Below are 24,760 nucleotides of genomic sequence, written 5' to 3'. Positions count from 1 at the left end.
AAAACCGCGCAGCTCGCTCCCCCCCCTCCCCACCCCTCCCCGCCCCGCAGGAGCGCCTCGGCCTGTCAGAGCGCGGCGGCGCTCCTCGCGAAGCTGATTCAGACGGCTTTGTAGCGAGCCCTCGCCCCCGCCCCGCCCCCCGCCCCTCGCTCGATGCGTCCTTCTCAAAGCTCCGCTCTAATTGCTGTTCCTGGAGAGCGGGCGGTTGGGCGCTCGGCGGTTCAAAGGACCACAGCCTGCCGGGGAGGAGGGTTAAATCGGAGAGACGCCGCCCGCCTGCCCCCCCCTCCCCCCTGCTGCCCGCCCGAGCTCGCACCGGGGCGGCGTCCTCCTCGGCTCCGAGCTCACGCTTCCGCGGCGAGACCGGCTCGGCTCGGAGTCGCGCCGCGAGGCCAAGCGTAGCGTAGCGTAGCGATAGATGGTGACATCAGAGGGGGCGCGTCCGCGGGGGAGAAAGGGAAAGGAAGGCACTTCAAAGCCAGAGCGGCTGCCTTTGAAGCGTGGGCTCCCTCTCCTCTTAATGGTTTCCTTGTTATTCCTAACGTGACGTTCTTTCGCTTTTCTCCGCAGTCGTTCAAGCCTCTGGTGGGGAAGGCGGTGCTGGGCTCCATCGCGGCGGTGGAGTTCTTCTCCGACAGGCAGCTGGATTTCCTGACCGATGACGGCGCGTATCAGCCCTACCAGGTGCGTCAGATCGGCTCCCGCTGATGGTGGGGGGGTGGGGGGGGGGACGTGGGGGGGGGGGGCGGTAGGGGTGATGTAATCCCTCGCTGGGCTCGTTCACGGGCCTGGAAACCCGAGAGCCAGGCCGCAGAAGCCTCGCTTTATTTTAGAGTCTGATGACGGCGCGGCTCGAAATCGCCGTTCCCTCCGCGACGGACAGCAAACACAGGTCCTGTTTCAGCATCGCGGGCGGGAGGGGGGCGGGGGCGGGGGGCGGGGGGCGGGGGGCAGGGGAGGTTCACCGGCCTTTTTCCCCTGATGTAAAATGGCCGCCGCGTGAATCGGAAAGCTTGTATCGCCCGGCTTGCACAGATGTAGATACCGTCCCTTTCACCTGAGCTAGCGTCCCTTTCAGATGACCGGTTCAGTGATTGTGCTCCGCCCTCCTGGCTCAGTGACCGAGTCCCGCGCGGACAGGAGCGGCCGGGCTTGTGCGTGTGAAAGGCCAGAGGGACCACTGCTCCGGCCTAAAAAGGGGCTGTTATTAAGCACCAGAAACACTAAACGTATGCGCGCGTTAGCGTGGTGGCCCAGACCTAGCGCAGCGCCTTCTGAAATGCAGTGTTAAAGAAAACGGCTCGCTAGCACGCTGCTCTTCAGAGCTAGCCGCAGGAGGACGCGCGTGGGTGTCGTCAGGAAGGAGAGCCTCGGGGGGCGACGGGGGGGGGGGGTTTTCGACGGCCAGCGGCGGGGACCTCCACGCGGCTTCGCCTCCCTCCCTCCCTCCCTCGCCCGCCCGCTCGCCGGTGGATTTATTTTCATCAAGCGCTTGACCCCGGCGTCTTGCGCGCGTTTCCGTGTTGCTCAGCGCCTGATGAAAAGCCATCTGCCGCCGAATTAAAATGGTCTCCTCCTCATTTCTGCGGCGCTGGGGTAACGCCCCGGCGTCGGCGAGATTGAGAGCCCTGCGCGCACATCGCCTAGCCGCCGGCACGCCGCGGAACAGAGAGGACGGAAGCGTTCGTCCGCTCCTTTCCACCGAGCGCAACTGTTACCGAAGCGCCTTTTCTCCGTCTCTGTTTCTGTTTGGCCGATGTGCACTCAGAGTAATTACTTTCACGGATGATCACATTTAATATTGACTAATCTATCTTTAATGTGCCAGAGATCAGTTTGTGCCCGCTCTCTCTCTCTCTCTCTCTATTGTGAAAGGCCTTTGCCGAGACAGAGAGAGAGAGAGAGAGAGGCACAAAGACGATTTGTGGGAAGAGGACGGAAATCGGATCGCTGAAATAAATGATCGAGTCTGAGCAGGCAGTCCTCGGCTACCCGTGTCCCGGAGCGCGTGACGCCGGGGTGAGAGAACGGCCGCGTTTTGCACCGACGACTCTGCGGCTAGCCCGCTAAAGTTCTTTTTTTCCCTCCCTCGTTTAAGACCAGTCATTGGGCTGTGCAGGATTTACATAAACGTATTACCTTCGTTAAGTCCACAAAGATAAGGGGGATTGCGGCTGTTGCGTTCGCAGCCGTATCTGGGCGAGGAAAAGGTCGTGATTTTAATTGCCGTGTTGTCATAGCGCGCGTAGGGATCCGGAGGGGGCGGAGCTACAGAGCTATCGCAATCTGCTTGCCATAAACGGCACAATGGAGTTGTTGTGGAGGAAGCGGGCCGGCGCGAGCTGATGGCAGTGCGGTGTGGTTTGGGGGGGGGGGGCTGTGGTGAGGACGGGTGCCCTCGCGTGACTCACAGCTCCGCGGCGCAGAGGGCGGTTGAGAACATCTCGGGAACGGAAGGTGAACCTCGAGCGCTCGGTTGCGCGGCTTCAACCGCAAACGGTAACCGGACGCGTAGAAGAGCGCGTTAACCCTGCCGGAATATTTCACTAGTACCTCTGACGGTGAACTTTGCCATTTCATTCTTTAATGGACCCCCCTCTCTCTCCTGCTGAACCTGGCTAACAGCTTAGCGCTGCCGCGGCCCCTGCTCCAGGGGCTTGTTGTGGGAAGGGCCCCCTCTGTTTGCATGGAGAAGGATGGGCTTGGCCCTGCCCTGTTTTCGCTGCACGCGTGTCCCTCTTAACGACGCTCATTTGCCAAGTCCCTCTTAATGGACACACGGGTGAGCGCGCCTGTTTGGTTTCTGCCTGCCTTACCAATTTACTGCAGATAATCTGTATTTATGTAGAGGAGACTCTGGCCTGTGTGGCGGCATGGAGGGGGCGGGGGGAGGGGTGGGGGGGGGGGTGCAGCTGCTGTCTGTGAAACCAGCCCTGCCCCGCCCCGCCCTGCCCTGTGCTGTCCCGTCCTGCACAAACCGGCCAGTGAACCACAGCTCTTTACCAGTCTGTTCACTGCAGGCCACACAAACAAAGCTAGCTCTCTCTCTCTCTCCCTCCCTCCCTCCCTCCCTCCCTCCTCCCCTTCCCCCCTCACCCCCCCGCCCCGCCGCCTCCCCCGCCTCCCTCTCCCGTCTCTGACCAGGCGCTGACCAACCACGCACTCGAAGGCCTATGTTACATTACCCCGGCAACAACACACTCAGCGCCTGTATTGCATTACCTTGGCAACAAGCCATATTCCTGCACAACACACACTCCGTGCCTGCACTGCATTACCCCAGCAACAGGCCGTGTTCCTGCACAACGCACACACTCGCACACTCTCTCTCACACACACACGCGCACACACACGCACACACACACACACACACACACACACGTACACACACACACACACACATTGTGCCTGTATCATATTACCGTGACTGCAGACCATATTCCTGAACAGCACACACACATGGTGCCTGTACAGTGTGTTCCTGTACAACACAGTGGCCATACTGTATGTATCGCTTTACAGGCTCCGTTCCTAAACACACCAGATACATTACACGACACCAGCAGCCTCCATTCCTTTCCAGCACGCTCGCTGCCTATGTGCCACATTACAGACTAGCGTGCGGCGTGTATTACGCTGGCGTGTTTTACATAACGCTGCGCTCCCATAAAGCTCACGCTTCCTGCATGTTACACGGCCTCGGCTGCGAGCCATGCTCCTTTACAATGGTCCCATTGTCTCTGTGTTCCATTCCCCCCGGCTACAACAGGGTCCTGTGCAGCTTACGCAGCCCCTGAGCACTACATTACCCAGCCTTCAAAGCGGCGCTCAGCTACAGCGCTTTCGCCATCTGAAATACAACGTTCTCGATCCCGCAATCGGAATTCTGGCAAAACGCTCCGGCCGTCTGCATACTGCACTCTCCATTCTGAATAAGTGTTTTTGTGATGCACTGAACACCACCAGAATTGCGTTAATCAGGAAAATTTAGAAATGGTCTTTAACAGCCGCACGCACAGACGGTCGTGTTTGCCGTGTGCCGCGTGAGTCTAAAGTCTCCGACGCGCTGAAATGAATGACCTGCAGTAGTACCCAGACTCCCGTCTTGGGTTGCTGTTTACCGGGCTCCCTGATGCAAGCGCTGAATCGGATCTCCCCGGCGAGCAGCGCCATGGTAACGGCTCGCAGCGCTGCCGCTCAGCTCTGCTGCTAATTTATGGATTTGCGGCAGCGAATGTTTTTCTGACCTTTTTGGACGCGTTTGAATTTCCTCTGACAGAAATAAAAACGAGCTCGCTGGAGGGAAGCTGTGCTGTTTGTGAGAGGTGTGCCAGCTTGAAAAACGCAGCGCAAAGCCTGTGCTTCACATGCATTTAGTGTACATGCATTTAGAAAGCCGCGTGCGATAGACCCTGCTGCTTGTAGACCTGTGTCAGAGATTGTGGGAAAATTTAGCATTTCAAATGTGTAGTGTGCGATTCGACTTCGTGCCTGTTTCTGAGAGAACGCCACATTGTATACGATGTCTTGTTTTATCTGCTTGTAATGTCGTTCGTTATTCGCACGACGGCAAGAAGCTGCGGAACACGGCGGTATAAACCGCGGCAGTTGGGTTTCGTGATGTTCCCAGCGCAGACTGAATTTCATTTATTTATTTATTTTTTTAAAAAGAACTCGAAGTACCGCAGCAACATCAATCGGAAAAAAATAACGGTGGAGGATGAAAGAAAAAAAGGCACAGCCTGAGAGCAGGATTGCAGAGGTGGAATAAAAGGCTAGGCCTAGCCCGGCCGCACTCTCTCTCCCTCTGCCTCTCTCTCCCTCTGCCTCTCTCTCCCTCTGCCTCTCTCTCTCTCTCTGCCTCTCTCTCTCTCCCTCTGCCTCTCTCTCTCTCCCTCTGCCTCTCTCTCTCTCCCTCTGCCTCTCTCTCTCTCCCTCTGCCTCTGCCTCTCTCTCTCTCCCTCTGCCTCTCTCTCTCTCCCTCTGCCTCTCTCTCTCTCTCCCTCTGCCTCTCTCTCTCTCTCCCTCCCCCTCTCTCTCTCTCTCTCCCTCTGCCTCTCTCTCTCCCTCTGCCTCTCTCTCTCTCTCTCTGCCTCCCCCTCTCACTCTCTCCCTCCCTCCCTCCCTCCCTCCCCCTCTCTCTCTCTGCCGGAGATGAGACGAGTCTCCTCACCTTGACGCGTGTGCTGGGGTCCTGGGCTGTGAATCACAGGGATGATGCGCGCGCGTGTGTGTGTGTGTGTGTGTGTGGGGGTGGGGGGACATTAATGCGGTGCAGTGAGATGTCCTCTGGGGTGGGGGTTTCTCTCTCTCTCCGCTGTGCCCTCTGGAAGGCTGAGAGCCCGGCTGCGTTCATCACGCCCCCCTTCCCAGCCCCCCCCCCCCCCAGCCCTTTGTGTGGGGGCCTGCGGAATGCTAATAAGAGCAGTCAGTCATGTGTGGCCGCTCTGTAATAGGACCAGGCCCCGGCCTACCCCCCATTCATTCTTAATGAACACATTGTTAATTTCACTGACGTACTGTAACTGCTGCCGGAGCCGCGCGGCCAGGGGCTTTGTGCCCCCCCCCACCCCCACCGACCCCCCCCCCCCCCACCCCCCCCGGGTGTTCCAGAAAGGCCCGGAACGTATCGATCGCCCATCCGACGCCGCGCGATAAAAAAGAGAAAAAACAGGTTTTCAGCTGTTGTTTCGGCCCGTTGTTATTCCGCTCACAGCCCCCCGGTCACGCTGCGGGCCCGCCTCGTGATGTCATCATCACCGGGAGGAGGAGGAGGAGGAGGAGGAGGAGGGCTCCATCTTTTAGGGGGACGCCCGCGAACGAATCTGCGTACGAAACCTCCCCCGCCGCCGCCCGCCACGCGCGACGGTAAATTAGCGGAAGGACCCGGAGCGGCCCGGAGAGCGCTGAGGATCCAAGGTCACCGGGGTTCGTTTGTGTCGTCACCGCGAGTGGCTTGTGTTTCTCAGGACTCGAGCTCGTCGCCCCCTGCTACAGTCGCACCGCATCGGCGCCCTGGGAAACCAGGACTCCTTAAATAGGGTTTCTGTGGAAGGAGCACATTGCGGAGGGGAGGTTTTTTGTTTTTTCCCGCTCCTCTCTCCTGGTGGGGCGGGCGAACGAACGCGCGGCGCCGTGGCAACGCGCAGGCCGGCTCCTGGGTTGATCAGGGCCCCCCCGCCCTAACGAGAACGCGGCGCACAGATGGCGGCGGGTTTTTACACTCGCGCGCGGGGACTTCCAGGGTCCGCCGACGGGATCCTCACCTCGCCTCCGCCGCCCTCTCCCTCCCTCGCCTCGCTCCCTCCATCGCCTCGCTCTCTCCCTCGCCTCGCTCTCTCCCTCCCTCCCTCGCCTCGCTCCCTCCATCGCCTCGCTCTCTCCCTCCCTCCCTCGCCTCGCTCTCTCCCTCCCTCGCCTCGCTCTCTCCCTCTCTCCCTCCCTCGCCTCGCTCTCTCCCTCCCTCCCTCGCCTCGCTCTCTCCCTCCCTCGCCTCGCTCTCTCCCTCTCTCCCTCCCTCGCCTCGCTCTCTCCCTCCCTCCCTCGCCTCGCTCCCTCCATCGCCTCGCTCTCTCCCTCCCTCGCCTCGCTCTCTCCCTCCCTCCCTCGCCTCGCTCTCTCCCTCCCTCGCCTCGCTCTCTCCCTCTCTCCCTCCCTCGCCTCGCTCTCTCCCTCCCTCCCTCGCCTCGCTCCCTCCATCGCCTCGCTCTCTCCCTCCCTCGCCTCGCTCTCTCCCTCCCTCCCTCGCCTCGCTCCCTCCATCGCCTCGCTCTCTCCCTCCCTCCCTCGCCTCGCTCTCTCCCTCCCTCGCCTCGCTCTCTCCCTCTCTCCCTCCCTCGCCTCGCTCCCTCTCTCCCTCCCTCGCCTCGCTCTCTCCCTCCCTCCCTCGCCTCGCTCCCTCCATCGCCTCGCTCTCTCCCTCCCTCCCTCGCCTCGCTCCCTCCATCGCCTCGCTCTCTCCCTCGCTCCCTCGCTCGCTCTCGTCCGAGGAAGCCAAGGAGAGGCCCTTGTTTATCTAGGTCAGAGTTGGATCTGGAAGTGCTTTAAATTCCCGAAAAGTGGCGGCGCCCGTATCTGGAGTGTTTTACGCTGCGCCGCCGCGGAGGATCCGCCGCCACGCACGCCGTTAAAGTGATGGATGATGGCCCGTCGCGCGGGGGAGAAAAAGTGCATCTGCTCTGTCCTTCACGAGGACGTGTGTGTGTGTGTGTGTGTGGGGGGGGGGGTATACGGGTGTGGAGTGGCTGGGGTGAGTGTACCTTATGTTCGGGGGTATGTATGCGTGTGGAGTGGGTGGGGTGTGTGTACCTTATGTTCGGGGGTATGTATGCGTGTGGAGTGGCTGGGGTGAGTGTACCTTATGTTCGGGGGTATGTATGCGTGTGGAGTGGGTGGGGTGTGTGTACCTTATGTTCGGGGTATGTATGCGTGTGGAGTGGGTGGGGTGTGTGTACCTTATGTTCGGGGTATGTATGTGTATGTAGGGGGCCGTATATGTGTTTGTGTGTGTGTGTGGAGTGACTAGGGTGTGTGTGCGTGTGCTTATGTTTGAGGGTATGTATTTGTGCGTACTGGAGGCAGTATGTGTGTGTGTGTGTGTGTGTGTATGTGTGTGTGTGTGTGTGTGTGTGTGGAGTGTGTGTGTGTGTGTGTGTGTGTGTGTGTGTGTGTGTGTGGGTGTGTGTGTGTGGGTGTGTGTGGGGGGGAACAGGCCCTCTCTGTTATGGTAAGGGGAGCCTACAGCAGTGAGATGAACGGGTCCCAGCCTGGTGAAGCGTGGCTGGAGCTGAGCCCCACTGCAGGCCCAGTCTGCCGCACAGCGCCTTCAAAAACATGCAACACTTCACTTTCTCACACGCAGCGCCACCAAACACTCCCTCCTGTGTTTCACACACCAGGCGTCCAAAATTGTCACAGATTGGGTTTTTTTTAAATGGTAGAGGAGTTCATTAGGATGGAATGCGACGTTCAGGTGCGTGATGAAAGCGACAGCCGCGCCGAGGGCTTCTGGGAAACGCGGCTGTCACGCAGGACGGCGCTCTGTGACAGCTGCTTCAGAGCGGCGCGGAGGATTAGCAGAGAGAAAGCGCAGAACCCAACCTGCGGGGTCAATAAATAAATCATACCTCCCTCCCTCCCTCCCTCCCCTTAAAATAGAGCCGCAGATGCGTTTTGTTTTAAAGCACGACGGCGTGTGGGAAGAGAGAGGGACTCTGTTTACTGTTTGGGTTCCTGGGCGAAAGCCTCCCCTTCCCCTGCGTGCCTTCCACGCACTTCTTCCCGCTTTGGCCACGTCATGATAGGCCAATCTCGGCCAGCGGGGGACACGGTTCGGTGTTCCGGTTTCCCCCGACCGACTCTCGGCAAGGACCGAGCCGGTCCTGTTTTACGAGGGTGATTACTCTTCCCGCGTCGCCGTGTCGACGGAATTATATCCGTTCGTACCGCCAATCCCCCCCCCCCCAGTGCCGTCGCCGGGGACGAGTTCTGCCCGGACGCAGTCTCTCCGTCGCATAGCGGCGGGGAGCTTTGCGGCCGCACCGACCTGCAGCCGCGCGAGCCAAAATGGCGGCGGGGGAGGACGATAATAAAAACAGGCCCCGCGTGTGGGAGAAGGGGAAGCGCGGCGGGGTGCTTTCCACAGCCCCGGCTCATCGCTTTATCCGCCCGTGCCCGCGGAGCGCCTGTGTGAACAGCCCCCGCCGCCGCCGCCGCCGCCGCCGCCGCCGCCAGCGCCGTACCCCTGCCCTGCCACCGCCGCCTCCCCCCACTCATCACCGGCAGCACAATTAATGGAAGCGGTGGGCGGATTTCCTCCTCCTCCTCCTCCTCCTCACCCCGCGTGAACTCCCGCCAAGCCCGGCGACGAGAACCAGCCACGACGACAAAAAAAACACACAAAAAAAACACACAAAAACCGCAGCCACAAACGCAGCCTTTGATTTCTTTTCCTTTTTTTCAAGTCGCTCGGCGGATAAATAAATAAACGCTTGGCTTGTGCTCGCTTGTTGCCTTTTGTCTTTTGGGCCGGGGTGCTGCGAGAATATTTTTTCCGGCGACCGATGGTGTGTCTGCTCTTGCTTGATCATTTTTTTTTACATTTTTTTTTTGTTTTTTTAAGCCTTAGCCTTTGATCCCACCTCTGCAGTAAGCTGGTTTCTTATTAAACCTCGCTGGCAGGGAAAATGCACGGTCCCGATTCTCTAGCACTGACACAGGCGGTCTAAATTTAGGCGCCCCGATATACAATTACCCTACAATTTGTTGAAATGTAACACGTGCGCATGTGTTCCTGTAATTAAATATATTTTTGTCTTTGCGCATTTCTATTTTATTTGTTCGATGGCCAGTAGAGGGAAAATAAATTCAGAACTGTGACTCGGTCGTAATGCAAATTGTTTCATGATAGGCTTGCTCTACCTCTGTGGCCGGTGTGTGTGTGTCCGTCCGTCCGTCCGTGTGTGTGTGTGTGTGTGTGTGTGTGTGTGTGTGTGTGTGTGTGTGTGTGTGTGTGTGTGTGTGTGTGTGTGCGCGTGTGCGCGTGTGTGTGCCGTTCTCCTTTCTGGAGATTTGAGGGTTACTCAGTCAAAGTGGAACAGAGAAGGAAGGAAATGGCTGCAAATCTTGCAGCTCCCCAGCTGTATTCCTACAAGGGCTGCGAGGGTTTAATATTGATTGCTTACGGTTGTGTGGGAATCCAGTAAACGGCTCGTGTTTTTCGCTGCATATCAAACAAGAGCCGGCCTGCTGCAGGGAGGCTCTCAGGAGGGCTGGGGAGGAGATCATTCCGACACACTCCCTTAACAAGGCTTCTCAGCGTCCAAGACTCACAGAGCCCGAGATGAGACAGACAGAAAGGGCTTCGTCTGTCCTGTGTGTGTGTGTGTGTGTGTGTGTGTGTGTCTGTGTCTGTGTCTGTGTGTGTGTGTGTGTGTGTGTGTGTGTGTGTGTGTGTGTGTGTGTGTGTGTGTGTGTGAGTGTGCGGGTGTGAGTGTGTGTGTGTGTGTGTGCGTGCGTGCGTGTGTGTGTGTGTGTGTGTGTGTGTGTGTGTGTGGGGCGCAGTATGTGGTTCAGCCGTGGTTGATTAATGTTAGGGATCCCAACAAGAGCTGCAATTTCTCAAAAATGTTTGTTTACCTCAACGACTCGTCCTCTGGGAAGGGGGGCGGGGGCGGGGGGGCAGGTTATCGATTTTTTTTTTTTTTTTTTTTTTTTGGACGTTGGCGCAGTCCCGCTCAGGATCAGCGGCGCACATCTTCCCCCCGCTCATTAATCCATGTGTGTAATCAGCTCTGCTCGCGGCCGAAAGTGCTGCCTTGCTAAAACAGATAAAAGCGTGTCCTTCCCAGCGCCGCACGGGGTGTTGGGTAAGGACCCTGACCGGAGCGTGCGGCAGCCTCACTCCGCAGCGCTCCCCCCTCTGCTCCGCCGGGGACTTTAATGCCTCCTCTGCTCTTTTGCTTTGTCTCTGAAAGGACGAAGTGGACAGCTTGAATCCTGTTCTCAGGGATAATCCACAGCTCCATGAGGAGGTGAAGGCCTGGGTGAAGGATCAGAAGGTTCAGGAGATTTTTATGCAAGGTAGGTGTCCGTGTTTCTTTGGGGAAAAAAACGTCCTGTAATAGCACACAACCTTTGTCCCCAGCCAGGCACCGTAGGGCCTTTTCAGCCTGTTACCGGCCTGGAATATGAGTTACCTTCCAGCTGAACTTTAGCTAACTTTGCTTTTTTTTTTTTTTTTTGGTCCACGTATTTATTTACTTATTTTTCGCCTCTGAGCTTCACGACTCTCTCGGTTCAGGACTGTGAAATGGCCCCCGGGGTTTTTAACGGGGGTACCTGAGGGTTCAGGAAGAGGGAACTGTGGTGGTCTTGGCAAGTGGCTTGTTTACAAGGACCACGACAAAATTCCAGCCCCACAATTAGAGATAATTGTTGTACTTAGCAGCTAGCGACCGAGTGGAAAGAATCTGAAGCCAAGAGCTTTTTTTGGGGTAGGGGTGGGGGGTGGGCGGGGGGCGGGGGTGAAGAGGAAATGATTGTGCGGTTTCAGGCAGTGGATACGGTCTCACCTCACTCCTAGCACACGGGTCTGCTGCACTGCAATGTGCCTGGTGCGAACGCAGCGCTCCTCTCTGCACCGGCACGCAAAGGGTTACCGTAGCACTGCCGCATCGGAGCGTTGCAGTTTGTTAACGGCACCGACGTGCCGTACTGCCAAACGCTGCGTCTGGCTGCGTGCGGCGCACATGCGTGTTTCAGTGCAGAGAGGGCCTAGGAGAAACATGCCACGCCAGTTTTGTTGGTTTTAAAACAAGCACTGCTTGGAAAGTAGAGTGCCTCATCATTAATGTGTGAAAGTTCACACGGATGCCTGCTGTGAAGCCTGAAACAGGGTGCGTTGTGACAGTTCAATGCAATTTTTTTGGACCAGATAAATCTTTATGATGTTTATATATAAAAGTGTAATGTAATAATGTAATCTTTAAGTTACCATCTTATCAGATCTTCGTACTTTGCCAGAGGGGACTGGGAGTCCCGAATATTGTCTCGGTTTTTGTGTTTTGTGCCCACATACTGATGTCCTTCCTGGTTTCACAGCTGTGTCCTCTCTCCCCCTCTCCCCTCCTCTCTCCCCCTCTCCCCTCCTCTCCCCGTCTCTCTCGTCCTCTCTCTTCCTCTCTCCTCCTCTCCTCCTCCGCCCCAGGTCCCTATTCGCTGAATGGCTATCGAGTACGAGTGTACAGGCAGGACTCCGCCACTCAGTGGTTCACGGGCATCATCACCCATCACGATCTCTTCAGCCGCACTATGATTGTGATGAATGACCAGGTGAGCTCGCTGCTCTCCGTTTACGTGTCACGCTTCTGGCTTCAGCACGCCGTTCTTTTACCAGAACCAACCCCTTTCGGCAAGCCGCAGAAGGACAACGTCGCAAATAAAACGAATCCGATTTTGCTGAGTTACATACAGAGTGCACTGTTACGTTGATAGAATTTCCAGATGGTGTCAGACTGTGTCGGATCCCTGAGGGGATATCCAACATCTCTCGTCTTGTTTTTTTTTCTCTCTCTCTCTCTCCAGGTACTAGAGCCTCAGAATGTTGACCCTTCTATGGTACAGATGACTTTTCTAGACGATGTGGTCCATTCTTTGCTGAAAGGTGAAAACATCGGCATTACGTCCAGACGCAGGTCTCGCTCCAGCCAGAACAGCAACACTGCCCATGTGAGTACCCGCGAGCAGCACTGAACGAGCCAAAATGGCTCCCTGTCGCAGTCACGTCCTGCGGTTTCCTCACCCTGTGGGTTTAGCTTGATAACATTTACTGAAACGTCCATTCATGTCTGGCGCACTGTTGAACTGTGTGAATTTACTCTTCTTTTGCAAACCATTGCCTTTATTTGTTTGCGTATCTGTGTTTTGTCCGTGTGTCGGTATGTATGCTGTTCGCTAGAAGCTGTGTCTGTCTCTAGCTAGCTAGCTTTAAAGTAAAGTTCCTATGTGCTTAGAAAACATGGTTTTGAGAAAAAGATCTCTAGAACGTTGTAGAGCAAACATATCACTAGTCCCTTTATCATTAACACAGATTTCTCTGTTCCACCTTGTTCCTCTGTGTTCTGTTCTGTTTTGTTCTGTTCTCCTTTTAAAACATTAATTGGGGATATGCAAGCAGACCTCAGGAGGGAGACCTACCGGCACCACAGGAAGCACTCAGGTACCGGGCCGCAACCTCTGTAGCAACAGTAGTGTTTACCCAGCCAGTGCATATCCCGCTCTTTAGTCATCAGTAGCCCAGATAAGAGGACTTGTGATACTGTTCTTTTTGGTTTAAAAAACGGTCAAAAAGAGCCATAGGAACTCTTCTTTTAAGCTGAATTTTACCTCGTGCCTCAGTATTAACGCAATATTGGAGTTATGCTCACGATGAGACGATTTCTCTGTTGAATAAAATGGCGGTTTACCGCTGGCGGTGTGGAATTATGTGACAGGAAGCAGGAGAACTGCCGCTCTTAGCTGTGCAGATGGCGTCCTTTCGACTTTGCCTTTGCGTTGACCGCTGTCGCTGTGGTTGGCTCCTCCCCCCCCCGCAGGGTCATTACACACGCGCTCAAGCCAACAGCCCCAGACCCGTGATGAACTCCTCAGGCTCCGCCCCCAAGCAGGCGGGGCCACCGCAGCAGCAGCAGCAGCAGTTGGGCCCCCAGCAGCAGCAGCAGCAGCAGCCACTCCCCCAGCAGCCCCTGCAGCAGGGCCAGCAGTCTCCGGGCCAGCAGCGCGGCCCCCGCTCCTGCCGCAGGAAGGGCTCCGACAGCAGCGTCCCCGACGACGACAAGATCAAGGAGGAGAAGGTCGACGGCGGCGGCAGAGGAGGTGCGCTCCCGAATCGCGCCCCCGGTCCCCATAAGAGCACGCCATTTCAGTTCCCAGCCCAGCTGACTTCTTAGCCTGTACTGCATGCTGTGTAGAATGCATTCTGTAACTGCGGACTAAAGCCTGGCTGGTGTTTTTGCCTTACTTTATACCATCGTGACTTATGGGCTTTCAGCTCAGTGTGAATTCATAAACACTTTTGTGCGAGTTGAGTAAAAAGCCCTGATTGGTTGGACGAGGTGTTCGGAGTGCTGTGCTTAGCAGAGGAGACAGCCTGCCATGCACCGCAGGCCTTCCAGATGGAGCCAAAGGCCACGCAGGTCCACAGAGGCAGGAGCCTCTTTCCGCATCACTGCTGAAGGTCTTGAATATTCATGACTGCAGGAGTTGATGGTGTGCCTACAGGAAGCTTCAGCAGTGGCGTACTGTGAAAGACTGGCAACGGAGCTATTTGGCCCCCTAATGGGGTGTGGGGGTGGGGGGGTTGTTGGGGGGGGGGGGTGTATTTTTTGGTGTATAGCAGCGATGGGAAAGGGCCACCGCTCTTAATATGTGTCAGAACCGGCTGCCAAAGTGATGGGTTGAGTGGGGAATCGGCGGAGAAATGGACATTTTAAGTGAGCATAAATTAATCCTGGGTCTCATTTATCACACATCTAATGCAGCACTTAGGATGCAATCAGCATTTTAAATGTAAGGAAGAGATGACATCATGCTCTGGTCAGACGTACTTAGGAACCACCACGCATTTTGAGCCTCACAGATGAGTTTAAGGACTGTTGGAGCGGGCTGTTGGACTGTTAGACTGTTGGAGTGACTGTTTTTATGCTTTGGTTTTGCACTTAAAGAACCTGCATTTGTTATCCCGCTGATACAGTTCCTCTGTTTAACTTCCAGACTTGTCAAAAAGCAAAAGCAAACAGATGGTAAACAAAAGGAGGAAACCGGAGGACGAGGACAAGAAGGTGGGTCTGAAGAGGCTGAAGCCGGACACTGCCTCAGACTTTTCGGAGAGCAGCGACTCGGAGAACTCTAACAAGAGAGCCGTGGACTCGTCCTCCGAGCAGAACTCGGAGAACGAGCTGAAAGGAAAGGGCACTTCGAAGGCCAGCGAGGAGGAGGAGGACGAGGACCGCAAGTCCCAGAGTCCCCGGGGGCCGGCCGAGGAGCCGGCCAGGACAGACGGCCTCTCTCCCCGGTCGGACCGGGAGGGGGAGGAGAAGGGCAGGCAGGGTGAGCCGGCGCGTCCGGAGGACAAGGCGCCGCCGCGGCCGGCCCAGCCGCCCACCCCCTCGGGCCCCCCCGAGCTCCAGGGCTGCATCGTGGACATGAGAAGCACTGTGAAGACGCAACCCAAGGACCACTACGCCTCCGCCGCCGCCGCCGCCGCCCGGACCCAGTGCGTCATCGACATCACGGAGGAGGGGGGCGGGCGCCCGGGGTCGCGGGAGAGCTCGGAGGCCGTCTCGGCCCTCCTGGCCTCGCAGAAGCCGGACGCGTTCGCCCCCGAGCCCCGGCTCCTGGTGCTGAAGCCCGCCGCGGACTGCCGGAGGCCGGAGGAGCAGCCGCTGCGCTGCCTGGGCGGCCGGCTGGAGTTCGGCCACTCGGAGGTGATCCGGCCGCTCACCTCCGTCAGCGAGTCGGCGGCCGTGGCCGAGCGGGAGAAGGTGCAGCAGTACGCCTCCGTCGTCCCGTGCATCAAGAGCGCCGCCGCCGCCGCCGTCGCCGAGGACGCCCGGAGGACGGCGCGCAAGTCCAGCCCCTCGCCGGACGTCCTCAAGCCCAAGTGCAATCCCTCCCCCGACATCGTCAAGTCCAAAACCCACAGCGTCCCCGAGGCCAGCAAGCCCAAACCAAACACGTCCCCCGAGGTGTCCAAACACAAAATGAGGTATCCGGACGGCCCGGGAGGGGCCGCCGGCCGGCCCGCCTCCAGAGCCGAGCCGGACGCCGGCCCCCCGCGCTCCAGCTTCAAGCCCGTCCCCGCCCGGGAGGCGGGGGCGGGCCAGCCCACCAAGAGCCCCCTCATCATCGACAAGAACGAGCATTTCACGGTCTACAGAGACCCCGCCCTCATCCGGCCCGAGGCGGAGACCAACCACATCGCCTATTTGCACCAGCACCTGCACCCCCTGCACGCCTCCTCCCACCCCACCTGCCTCACCCCCAACACCCACCACCCCTCGCACCTGCTGTCGGGCTCGCCCATCAACGCCCACGCGCTGGGCGGCGCCGCCCACCACTCGGTCCACCACCCGCACCTGCTGCCCGGCGTTCTCCCCGGCATGCCCCCCGCCTCCCTGCTGGGTGGGCACCCCCGCCTGGACTCGGGCCACGCCGGCGGGCTGGGTCACCTGGCCCTGGCCCACCACCACCCCCACCAGCAGCAGCAGTTCCTCCAGCAGCAGGCTCCGCCCCCTCTGCTGGCCCAGACGCACACCAGCCCCTCCTACAGCCAGCTGGGGCTCTACCCCATCATCTGGCAGTACCCCAACGGGACCCACTCGTACCCGGGCCTCGGCATGCCCTCCTCCAAGTGGGTGCACCCGGAAAACGCGGTCAACTCCGAGGCCGGCTTGAGGAGGGTAGGTGTTCCTGGCAGCGGATGCTGGTCTGCACAGATAACCTTTTGTGTGTAACGTTGGATGTTTGACATTTTCTGCGTGTTGCCACAAGGGCTGCATTGAGCCCGAGCTCAGACGAAGCAGATTGCACAGTGTGTGTATTGTACGTGATAATGGGCAGCATTCCTGTGCGTTCAGTTTGCGTAAAAAGTGATGGGGTGAGCATGATGACCTCAATTAAACCGCCACTGAAAGTGTGTCCTTCACTGGGAAGCATCAGTGTCTGAAGAGCGTGACCCGCTTATTAGCTACTGTTATGGCGCAGAGGTCATAGATCGTTTCTTCATCAAATCCCCTGCCTGAGAAAAACAAGCGGCATTCAGAGAGCGCCTTTTGTAGCAAGCAGGGCATGATGGGAAATATGAAGCCGAACACTGTGACAGCGCTCGTGACTGAGAGGCGGGCCCAGAGCGCGAGCAGAGCATGATGGGAAGTATGAAACTGAGCACAGTGGCAGGGCTCGTGACAGGCCCAGGGCGGGAGCAGAGCATGATGGGAAGTATGAAACTGAGCACAGTGGCAGGGCTCGTGACAGGCCCAGGGCGGGAGCAGAGCATGATGGGAAGTATGAAGCTGGCGCCCGGGGAGCGAGCGGGTCACGAAGGGACGGCTCTCCACCGCGCAGCTCGTGTGCAGTGAGATCGTCCTGGCGAGCGAACCGCGTTAAGCTCCCCCCCCCCCCCATCCCCCCTGCACGTGCACGCACGCGGTGCAGGCGTGGGCATAATGAGCCCATTCTCATACCCCCCCCAACCCCCCCCCCCGTCCCTCAGTGTCGGGCCCCACTGATCTTAACCAAGGGGTTGTGCACTGCACGCCAGCTATGCGTTCTCCACTCTATGTCTAATTATGGCAGGGGGTTGTGGACACTGTGGTTTTCTGGAACAGTCTTTTTGGCTCACACAAGAGGGAGAGTTAGGGTTAGGGTTCGTACGTGTTTGTGTTCATGTGTATGTATATGTGTATGTGTGCATTCGTGTGTGTGTGTTTGTCTGTGTGGATATGTATGTGTGCGTGTGTGTTTGTCTGTGTGGATATGTATGTGTGCGTGTGTGTATATGTGTGTGTGCGTGCCTCGGGCACACTCTGACCCTGTGTGTGTATTTCTGAACAGAACACCCCCAGCCCGTGGCTCCACCAGCACACCCCGGTGACCTCCGCCGACAGCCTGGGCTTACTGAGCCACGTCCCGGTCAGGCCCGCCAGCGCCGACCCCCACCGGCCAATCAAGATCAGCGCCCACGCCAGCCCCCCCCTGTCCAAGGCCGCGGGGGACCTCCACCGGGAGTGAGTAGCATGTGACCCGAGCTGGAACGAGCGGCATGTGATGGAGCACTGTGCTCCCATTCAGCTCGGCTCTCCCTAATGCAGCGCTGCTGTTACACGTGCTAATGATCCCAGACTGGGAAGCTGTGCGCACACAGCCCCTCTCAGCACACGTTCCGTATGTTTGGAGAAAAGAGGTCAGCGCTCCCTCCTCCTTAGAGCCCGTGTGCCGTTTCTTAAACGAACCAGAGGCGTTTCATTAGTGCGGTCGCTGTCATGTGATTTCTCTTAAATTATTTGTACTGGCCCTGGTCCAGTTGTGTAGCGTTAGCCCGTAATAGTGAGCTGATTCACGTAGGCGTGGTTGGGTAGAGTAGTGTTGTGCACAATGGCAGCATTGTTATGTCATTGCTCTCCTGGCACTACGTTTTGTTTTTAAAGCGTGTGATTTTTTCCCCGGCGGTTCCAGGGAGCTGGAGAAGAAGGGCTTCATCGACCCGATACGGACGATGGCCTCGGCCCACCTGAAGCAGGACCAGAGCCGCAGCAGGACGCCGACGGGCAAGGACGGGCACGGGCCCGGGCCCCGCCTCTTCCTGGACCCCCTGTCGGCCTGCCACGGCAAGCCGCCGCCCCCGCCGCCGCAGAGGGCGGGGCCGGACGCCGGCGACCGCGCCAGCAAGTACAAGGAGGAGAACCGGCGCATCCTCCAGGAGAGCATCGAGGTGGCGCCCTTCACCGCCAAGATCCGGCCCAGCGAGGCCGAGAGGGAGCCGTACGCACGGGCCCCGCCCAAGGGCCACGCCGCGCACCCGGACAAGGAGCTGGAGCGCTCGTCCCCTGCCGCCGCCGAGCTCTACAAGTTCAAGCACGCCGTCCCGCAGACCCTGCCCCCCAGCAACTACTTCACCACCCTGTCCAACAGCGTGCCCAACGAGCCGCCCCGCCTCTACCCCTCCAAGGAGCTCAACTCCTACTTCGACAAGGTGGGCGGGGCCGGGGGCGGGGCCGGGAGCGGCCAGCCGGCCCCCGCGTCCGGCCCCCTGTCGCTGGTGGGGTACGGCGGGGGGAAGCCCTTCTCTAAGCCCCCTCCGCTCATCAAGCACCAGCCTGAGGGGGAGGGGCTGGTGGGCAAGATCACCGAGCAGCTCTCCCAGCAGGTGGCCATGCACCCCCTGAGCGCCCCGGGCCCCAGCGAGAGGCGCGCCCCCGCCGGCTCGCCCTCCAACCCCCTCAGGTGCATGCCGGCCCTCCACCGGGCCCCCGTCTTTCACCCCCCCACCCAGCAGACGCTGGACCGCAAGGAGGCGGGCTACGGAGGCCGGCTGTCCCCGCCCACGCTCACGCCCATCCAGCCCGTCAGCACGGCGGGGAAGGTGTCGGAGCAGCAGAAGCCCCCGACGCTGCTCCCGGAGCTGCGGGAGGTGGGCGGGGCCGGGAAGGGCGGGGCCGAGATGAGCTCGCCGGAGGCGTGGAAGGCCGGGGAGCCCCAGGGCCACGAGAAGGCCCCCGGGTGGCACTCGGAGAAGGGCGGGGCGAAGCCGCAGGCCGCCACCGCCTCCGTCATCGTGCGCCAGTCCACCTGCATAAAGTACGACGGCTCGCCGGGCCCCAGGGCCGCGGCCAAAGAGCCGGAGAGGCCCTTCCCCGGCAAGGGCCAGACGGACCTCCCGAAACCTGAGCAGGGCAGGGAGGGCGGGAGAGTCATCCTGCCCAACACCAACCTGGAGGACGCGTGCGTGCAGTACAAGAAGAGCCTGCTCCGAGCATCGCAGCGCGCCCCCAGCCCCGCCGCCGCCTCCGCCAGCCCCGCGTGCAGCACCAAGCCCGACGTGAGCGCCCCCGCGTGCTCCGCCCCCAGCGTCCTCAGCCGGGTCGGCTCGGAGCCGTCTTATTCGCCGTCGGTCGCGGGCGCCGGACGGGCGCCGGCCCACCTGGGCACGGAGGCGCAGGAGGACAGGTCCCGCACCGCCTCCCCCGGCGCCTTCCCGGCCCCGCCCGCCGCCGGAGTCGCCACGGCGACCGCCCCGGGCCAGCCGTACTCCACCAGCTTCGTACACCCGAAAAAGCACAAGGCCGCGCTGGCGGCGGCGGCCCAGTCCAGGAGCGCGGGCGCCTCCGAGGGCGAGCCCGCCCCCACCCCCGTCCCCAAAGCCCCGCCCTGCCCGCCGCCCGTCTCGCAGGACGGCCCCGCCCCCGGCAACGCCCTGGGCAAATCGGGCGGCTCCCTGACCAACGGGCAGCCGGCCCAGCTGATCCAGCCCAACTACCACAAGCTGAAGAAGGCCTGGCTCACCCGCCACTCGGAGGAGGACCGCAACACCAACAAGGCGGAGAAGCTGGGCGGCGCCGCGGCCGAGATCATCAAGCCCTGCACCGTCAGCCTCATCGCCTCCACCTCCGGCGACGTGGAGATGGGCAAGGAGCCCAAGGGCCCCGGCGAGCGGCCGCCCCCCGCCGCGGAGGACCGGCGGACGCGGCGCTGCTCCAAGCGCGCCTACGAGTCGGGCTCGGAGAGCGCCGAGGACTCGGACGAGAGCGAGAGCAAGGCGGAGCAGCGCGCCAAGCGCCAGCCCAAGCCCACCTACAAGAAGAAGCAGAACGACATGCAGAGGAGGAAGGGCGACGAGAGGGACGAGGACGAGCTCAAGCCCAACGGCATCTTCAGGAGCGCCCGCGAGAAGACCAAGCTCAAGCTGGCCAGCAGCAGTAAGTCCCCCCCGCACACACGGACCTCCGTCTCGCCGTGTAGAAAACGGCACGGCGGCCATCTTGTTTCACTGCCGCTTTGAATATTCAGTTTGTGTGCGCATCGTGGTTTAAAGAAATGCTATTCCTTCGACGCCCTGGATATTAGACGCTTTATGTTCTTGTTGTTAGCTCTGAAAAGGGAAGCCATTGCATGGCAGGGGAATGTTGAGCTCTTCACATCTGGTCTGCAGCTGTGCATGTGGAAAAAAAAAAAAAAAAACTGACTAGGAATGTTCACGTTTATGTGAAGCACATCTTGCCAGGACATGTTAAGCGTTTGCTTTCTCTTAACTGGAAAACTCCCTGAGCTTTCTGGTAGCTTTTGCAGATTATTATTTTCTATAGAGAACAGCTCCTTTGTTGCTAAGTCATATTTCACTGAGTCGGTTGTCAGCGGTGCCTTTCGCTGTAAGATTTATATACCAGCGGGTACTGGCCTGTGCTTGCGGGTAGGAACGAACTTCCGCCCTCCGTTAATTTTTTCATTGTCGTTTGATTTCGAATGTGAAATGCTCAGCATGAGAATGGGGTGTGGAGTATTTGTTTAGAAGCTCTTTCTAGTGTTGTACTGTGTCGATCAGTGTCATTACCGCCGCCCTCAAACTGTCCTGAAGCTCGTTATGTGAAACGTGCCCTTTGTCTGGAGTTAGTTCTGCACTGAGGGATCTGGCTGGGTGGAGTAAAGCGGTTTTTTGTAGGCCTTTGTTCATCCGGTGTAAGATGGTTTTCCAGGAAAGCCGCGGCGCAGGCTAGCCCGCCCCCGGCGCTCACACACGCCCCCCTGCCTTTCAGACGGCATCCCGCGCTCCGTGCTGAAGGACTGGCGCAAGGTGAAGAAGCTGAAGCAGACGGGGGAGTCCTTCCTGCAGGACGACTCCTGCTCCGAGATCGGGCCCAACCTGCAGAAGTGCCGCGAGTGCCGGGTGGTCCGCAGCAAGAAGGGGGAGGAGCCCGCCCACTCGCCCGTCTTCTGCCGCTTCTACTACTTCCGCCGGTACGTCGAGTCGGCCCCGCCCCCGCTTCCCTCCCCTCCCGCTTCTGTGTCCGATAGCTTTAGCCGCTCTCCCGCTCGGCCTCAGAGCCGTCCGCCATTTTGTGTCTGAGCCGCGGTGCCTTCGACAGCGCGAAGGTCTGCGGTCAGACGCGCCCCCCCCCCCCCCACCCCACCATCGAACCCCTCCCCGGAGCCGGCCCCTCGACGGCTCCCCGCCCCGCTGCCCCCCGCGTCGCTCCAGATTAGCCGCGCTTGGCGCTTGTTTTTGCGGCTGCCTCCCCTTCCGTAATTGCGCGCGGGCTTCAGACGGCCGCGGCGGACAGATTTATCTCAGCGGGCGGACGCAATGAAAGAGAATTCTGATATGCGCTCAGCGGGAGCTGCTCTGCGCCGGCGCCGGGGGAACGCTCTCCTCCGGCTGATGCTCGGCTTTTTGTCATTGTTTTTATTGCCATTATAGGTTTGTTTTGAATACGTTTTAAAAGGCGGTTGCTATTGGAGACGGCGTCCTCGCCCTGACTCCCCCGGGTGAATGTTCTCTGCTCGTTCTCCCCCCCGCAGCCTCTCGTACAGCAAGAACGGCGTGATCCGCATCGACGGGTTCTCGTCCCCGGACCAGTACGACGAGGAGGCGGTCAGCCTGTGGGCGCCGGACGTGTACGAGGACAACGAGCTGGACCTGGAGACGTCCAAGTACATCCTCAGCCACATCGGGGACAAGTTCTGCCAGCTGGTCCTGACCGAGAGCGCGGCGGCCACCTGGATCAAAAAAGACGGTCAGCCTGGTTTCCCTGTGCAGCGCTTTCTGCTGTTACTGTATTACAGTTCTCCCTGTTACTGCAGCCTGCCAACGCAGAAAATATTTCTGGATCAGATTTTATTATATCTCTGCGTTCCAAAGGCATAGATGCATATTTATATCAGTTTTTTCTTCGCTGGCTTAGTTATGATTTACACAAAGTCGTGTTTTAGATAGTCGAAATGCAACAGTTACAGGATTCTCCCAACCTTTAGGTAAAGGTTGTATGTAGGGGGGTCACAGTTTTGGTAAACTGAGGCGAACATCCCTGACTTTTTCCCCTTCCCTCAGCCGTGCGTGCCATCTGTCGCTCGCAACGCGGCCGCAGCTGGGAATGTTCCTGTGAGCGAACGTTCGTCTCATCCGCGGCTGTTTGGGAATGTTCCTGCGAGCGAACGTTCGTCTCATCCGCGGCTGTTTGGGAATGTTCCTGCGAGCGAACGTTCGTCTCATCCGCGGCTGTTTGGGAATGTTCCTGCGAGCGAACGTTCGTCTCATCCGCGGCTGTTTGGGAATGTTCCTGCGAGTGAACGTTCGTCTCATCCGCGGCTGTTTGGGAATGTTCCTGCGAGCGAACGTTCGTCTCATCCGCGGCTGTTTGGGAATGTTCCTGCGAGCGAACGTTCGTCTCATCCGCGGCTGTTTGGGAATGTTCCTGCGAGCGAACGTTCGTCTCATCCGCGGCTGTTTGGGAATGTTCCTGCGAGCGAACGTTCGTCTCATCCGCGGCTGTTTGGGAATGTTCCTGCGAGCGAACGTTCGTCTCATCCGCGGCTGTTTGCTTTGCCTTTCAGCCAAGATCGCCTGGAAGAGGGCCGTGCGGGGAGTGCGGGAGATGTGCGACGCATGCGAGGCCACGCTGTTCAACATGCACTGGGTCTGCCAGAAATGCGGATTCGTCGTTTGTTTGGACTGTTACAAGGCGAAGGAGAGGAAGAGCTCCAAAGGTCAGCCACGATTTTGATTTCTTCCTGAAAGTTGCGCCATAGAACGTAGACTCCAAATGCTATAGTCATTACCCCCCCCCACCCCACGCCTATCCAAACCCCCAGCCCCCATTTCCCCTCCTTCCTTTGTTTGCTGTAGCAGTTCATCACAGCAGTCCCCAGTTCCTCCAGTAAAAGCTCTCTGCAGTGTTTTCATGGCTTTAAAAGCGCTGGGTGGGTATAAATCAGCGGTGCCCTCTGCTGGAGGTGCAGGTGGTGCGCTCTGGGTGGGGGGAAACATATGCAGATGAGCCAGTCATACCTTCTGTTTCCGAAAGTTTTCTCCATATGACCCAGCCACCTTGGTCTTTAGCCTCCCCTACTGGCGCTCCTGGTCTACTGAGTCTCCACGGTGGGGCGGGGGGGGGGGGGGGGCGCGGGGGGGGGGGGGGGGGGGGGGGGGGGGGGGGGACTGACTCTGCTGTGGTGGACTGCACTGAACAAATTGAACGCGCTGCAGGCCATAAAACACCCCGTCCCAGCCTCAGCCTCCTGCACTAAAGCTGAATTGTTGCGGCTGCTGTAGCTCCTTTATTTAGCCCGCGCTCACAGAGCGAGCGCTTCCCCCTCCGTAGTGAATCCTTCGGCTCGCGGGCGGCGGGGCTGAGTTAATCACGGCCCGCGTCGTGTTCAGACCAGGCCCCTCGTTTGTGTTGGGAGAGACGGGCTCTGTTCGTCCGCTGATTAACGTGCCCCCCCCCCCCTTTTCATTCCGCCGCAGACAAAGAGCTGTACGCCTGGCTGAAGTGCGTGAAGGGACAGCCGCACGACCACAAGCACCTGATGCCCACGCAGATCATTCCGGGGACCGGTACGGAGCTGCGCTCTCGCCCCTGGCCCTCGGCCAAGGCCACCGCCGTCTTTCCTGTCACTGTAGCCCGGCGGCGGGGGAGATCAGCTCCCCTTTCTCAGAGAACGAAACCCGCCCCGCATGCGGATGATGACCGGGCGGCGGATGTAAACCTAGCCTAGCCTAGCCTAGCCTAGCCTAGCCTAGCCTAGCCTAGCCTAGCCGCACCGAAAACATGACCTCTCCCTAAACATCACAGGTTGTGCTTTTGTGTGTGCCTTTGGTGTGCTTGAAGGGCTGCCAAGTTCACACAGTTTTGTACTGTATGTTCATGATGTACTAGTATTTGTTGTTTCCTGGGAAGTAAGGGAGGGTTTCTGCGGTTCTAGGTTACACCCATCATATTTCTTTATTTCATGACGTAGTCATAGTAATACTTCTAGTAATACATGGTAATATTCAAACCGTATCTTTCTCTTTGCGTGTGAATATGTAAATACTGCAGAGTGATGTATTCACAGGAGAATGTGTAAATGTGTTCGATGTGTAAAATGTCTTTTTTTCTCACAGTTTTGACAGATCTGGTCAATGCCATGCACATGCTCAGAGAGAAGTATGGCATCAAGTCGCACTGTACATGTGCGGGGAAGCACACAGCACTGCTCAACAAGATCCCGTCCACCAACGGAGTCTCCCAGGTATTAAAAAGAGTCCTCTCTGCCTTCTCCCTCTCCCTCTCTCTCTCTCTCTCTCTCTCCCCCCCTCCCTCCCTCCCTCCCTCTCCTCCTCTGTTGTTACCGTTTCCAAAACAAAAGTGGTAGGTTGTTCGCCCTTGTCACAGTGCTGGAACAGCGTGTGACTGGGGATCTTGGAACGCTCGGGTTGTTTGTGATGTCACGGTTAGCGGCGGCGGCGGCGGTGCTAACGCATTCCTCCCCGCTGCCCGTGCAGGTTTTGCAGAACGTGCTGAACCACAGCAACAAGCTGTCCCTGTGCAAGCCCGACGCCGCGCAGCAGAACCCCGCCCAGAAGGTGGAGGCCAACGGGGGCAGCAGCCCCGCCAGCGACACCAGCACCGACAGCAGCCGGCTGACCCCGCCCGAGTCCCAGTCCCCCCTGCACTTCCTGGCCGATCTGGCCGAGCAGAAATCCAGGGAGGAGAAGAAAGGTGGGTGT

The 24,760-nt window shown here is 58.8% G+C and overlaps 1 protein-coding gene across 4 annotated transcripts in view; it reads left to right on the top strand.

Moving 5' to 3' along the window:
- jmjd1cb (jumonji domain containing 1Cb) overlaps positions 1 to 24,760 on the top strand; it is a 104,094-nt gene that overhangs the window by 70,785 nt on the left and 8,549 nt on the right. For 2 of the 4 annotated variants that reach the window (XM_035403269.1, XM_035403272.1), the window contains 15 exons: positions 571 to 684; positions 10,476 to 10,581; positions 11,708 to 11,832; positions 12,085 to 12,228; positions 12,674 to 12,718; positions 13,095 to 13,374; positions 14,272 to 15,959; positions 17,113 to 17,285; positions 17,734 to 19,973; positions 20,808 to 21,009; positions 21,571 to 21,785; positions 22,603 to 22,755; positions 23,516 to 23,605; positions 24,155 to 24,282; positions 24,536 to 24,752. In XM_035403269.1, coding sequence (XP_035259160.1) covers positions 571 to 684; positions 10,476 to 10,581; positions 11,708 to 11,832; positions 12,085 to 12,228; positions 12,674 to 12,718; positions 13,095 to 13,374; positions 14,272 to 15,959; positions 17,113 to 17,285; positions 17,734 to 19,973; positions 20,808 to 21,009; positions 21,571 to 21,785; positions 22,603 to 22,755; positions 23,516 to 23,605; positions 24,155 to 24,282; positions 24,536 to 24,752 — 5,920 coding nt within the window. The remainder of the gene's footprint in view (positions 1 to 570; positions 685 to 10,475; positions 10,582 to 11,707; positions 11,833 to 12,084; positions 12,229 to 12,673; positions 12,719 to 13,094; positions 13,375 to 14,271; positions 15,960 to 17,112; positions 17,286 to 17,733; positions 19,974 to 20,807; positions 21,010 to 21,570; positions 21,786 to 22,602; positions 22,756 to 23,515; positions 23,606 to 24,154; positions 24,283 to 24,535; positions 24,753 to 24,760) is intronic. The other 2 variants (XM_035403270.1, XM_035403271.1) reach the window with 2 other exon arrangements.

The sequence above is a fragment of the Anguilla anguilla genome, chromosome 2, assembly GCF_013347855.1.
Source record: "Anguilla anguilla isolate fAngAng1 chromosome 2, fAngAng1.pri, whole genome shotgun sequence".
Classification (NCBI taxonomy): Eukaryota; Metazoa; Chordata; class Actinopteri; order Anguilliformes; family Anguillidae; genus Anguilla; species Anguilla anguilla.
Note: the sequence above shows the minus strand (reverse complement) of the source record. Positions and strands in the feature narration are given on the sequence as shown.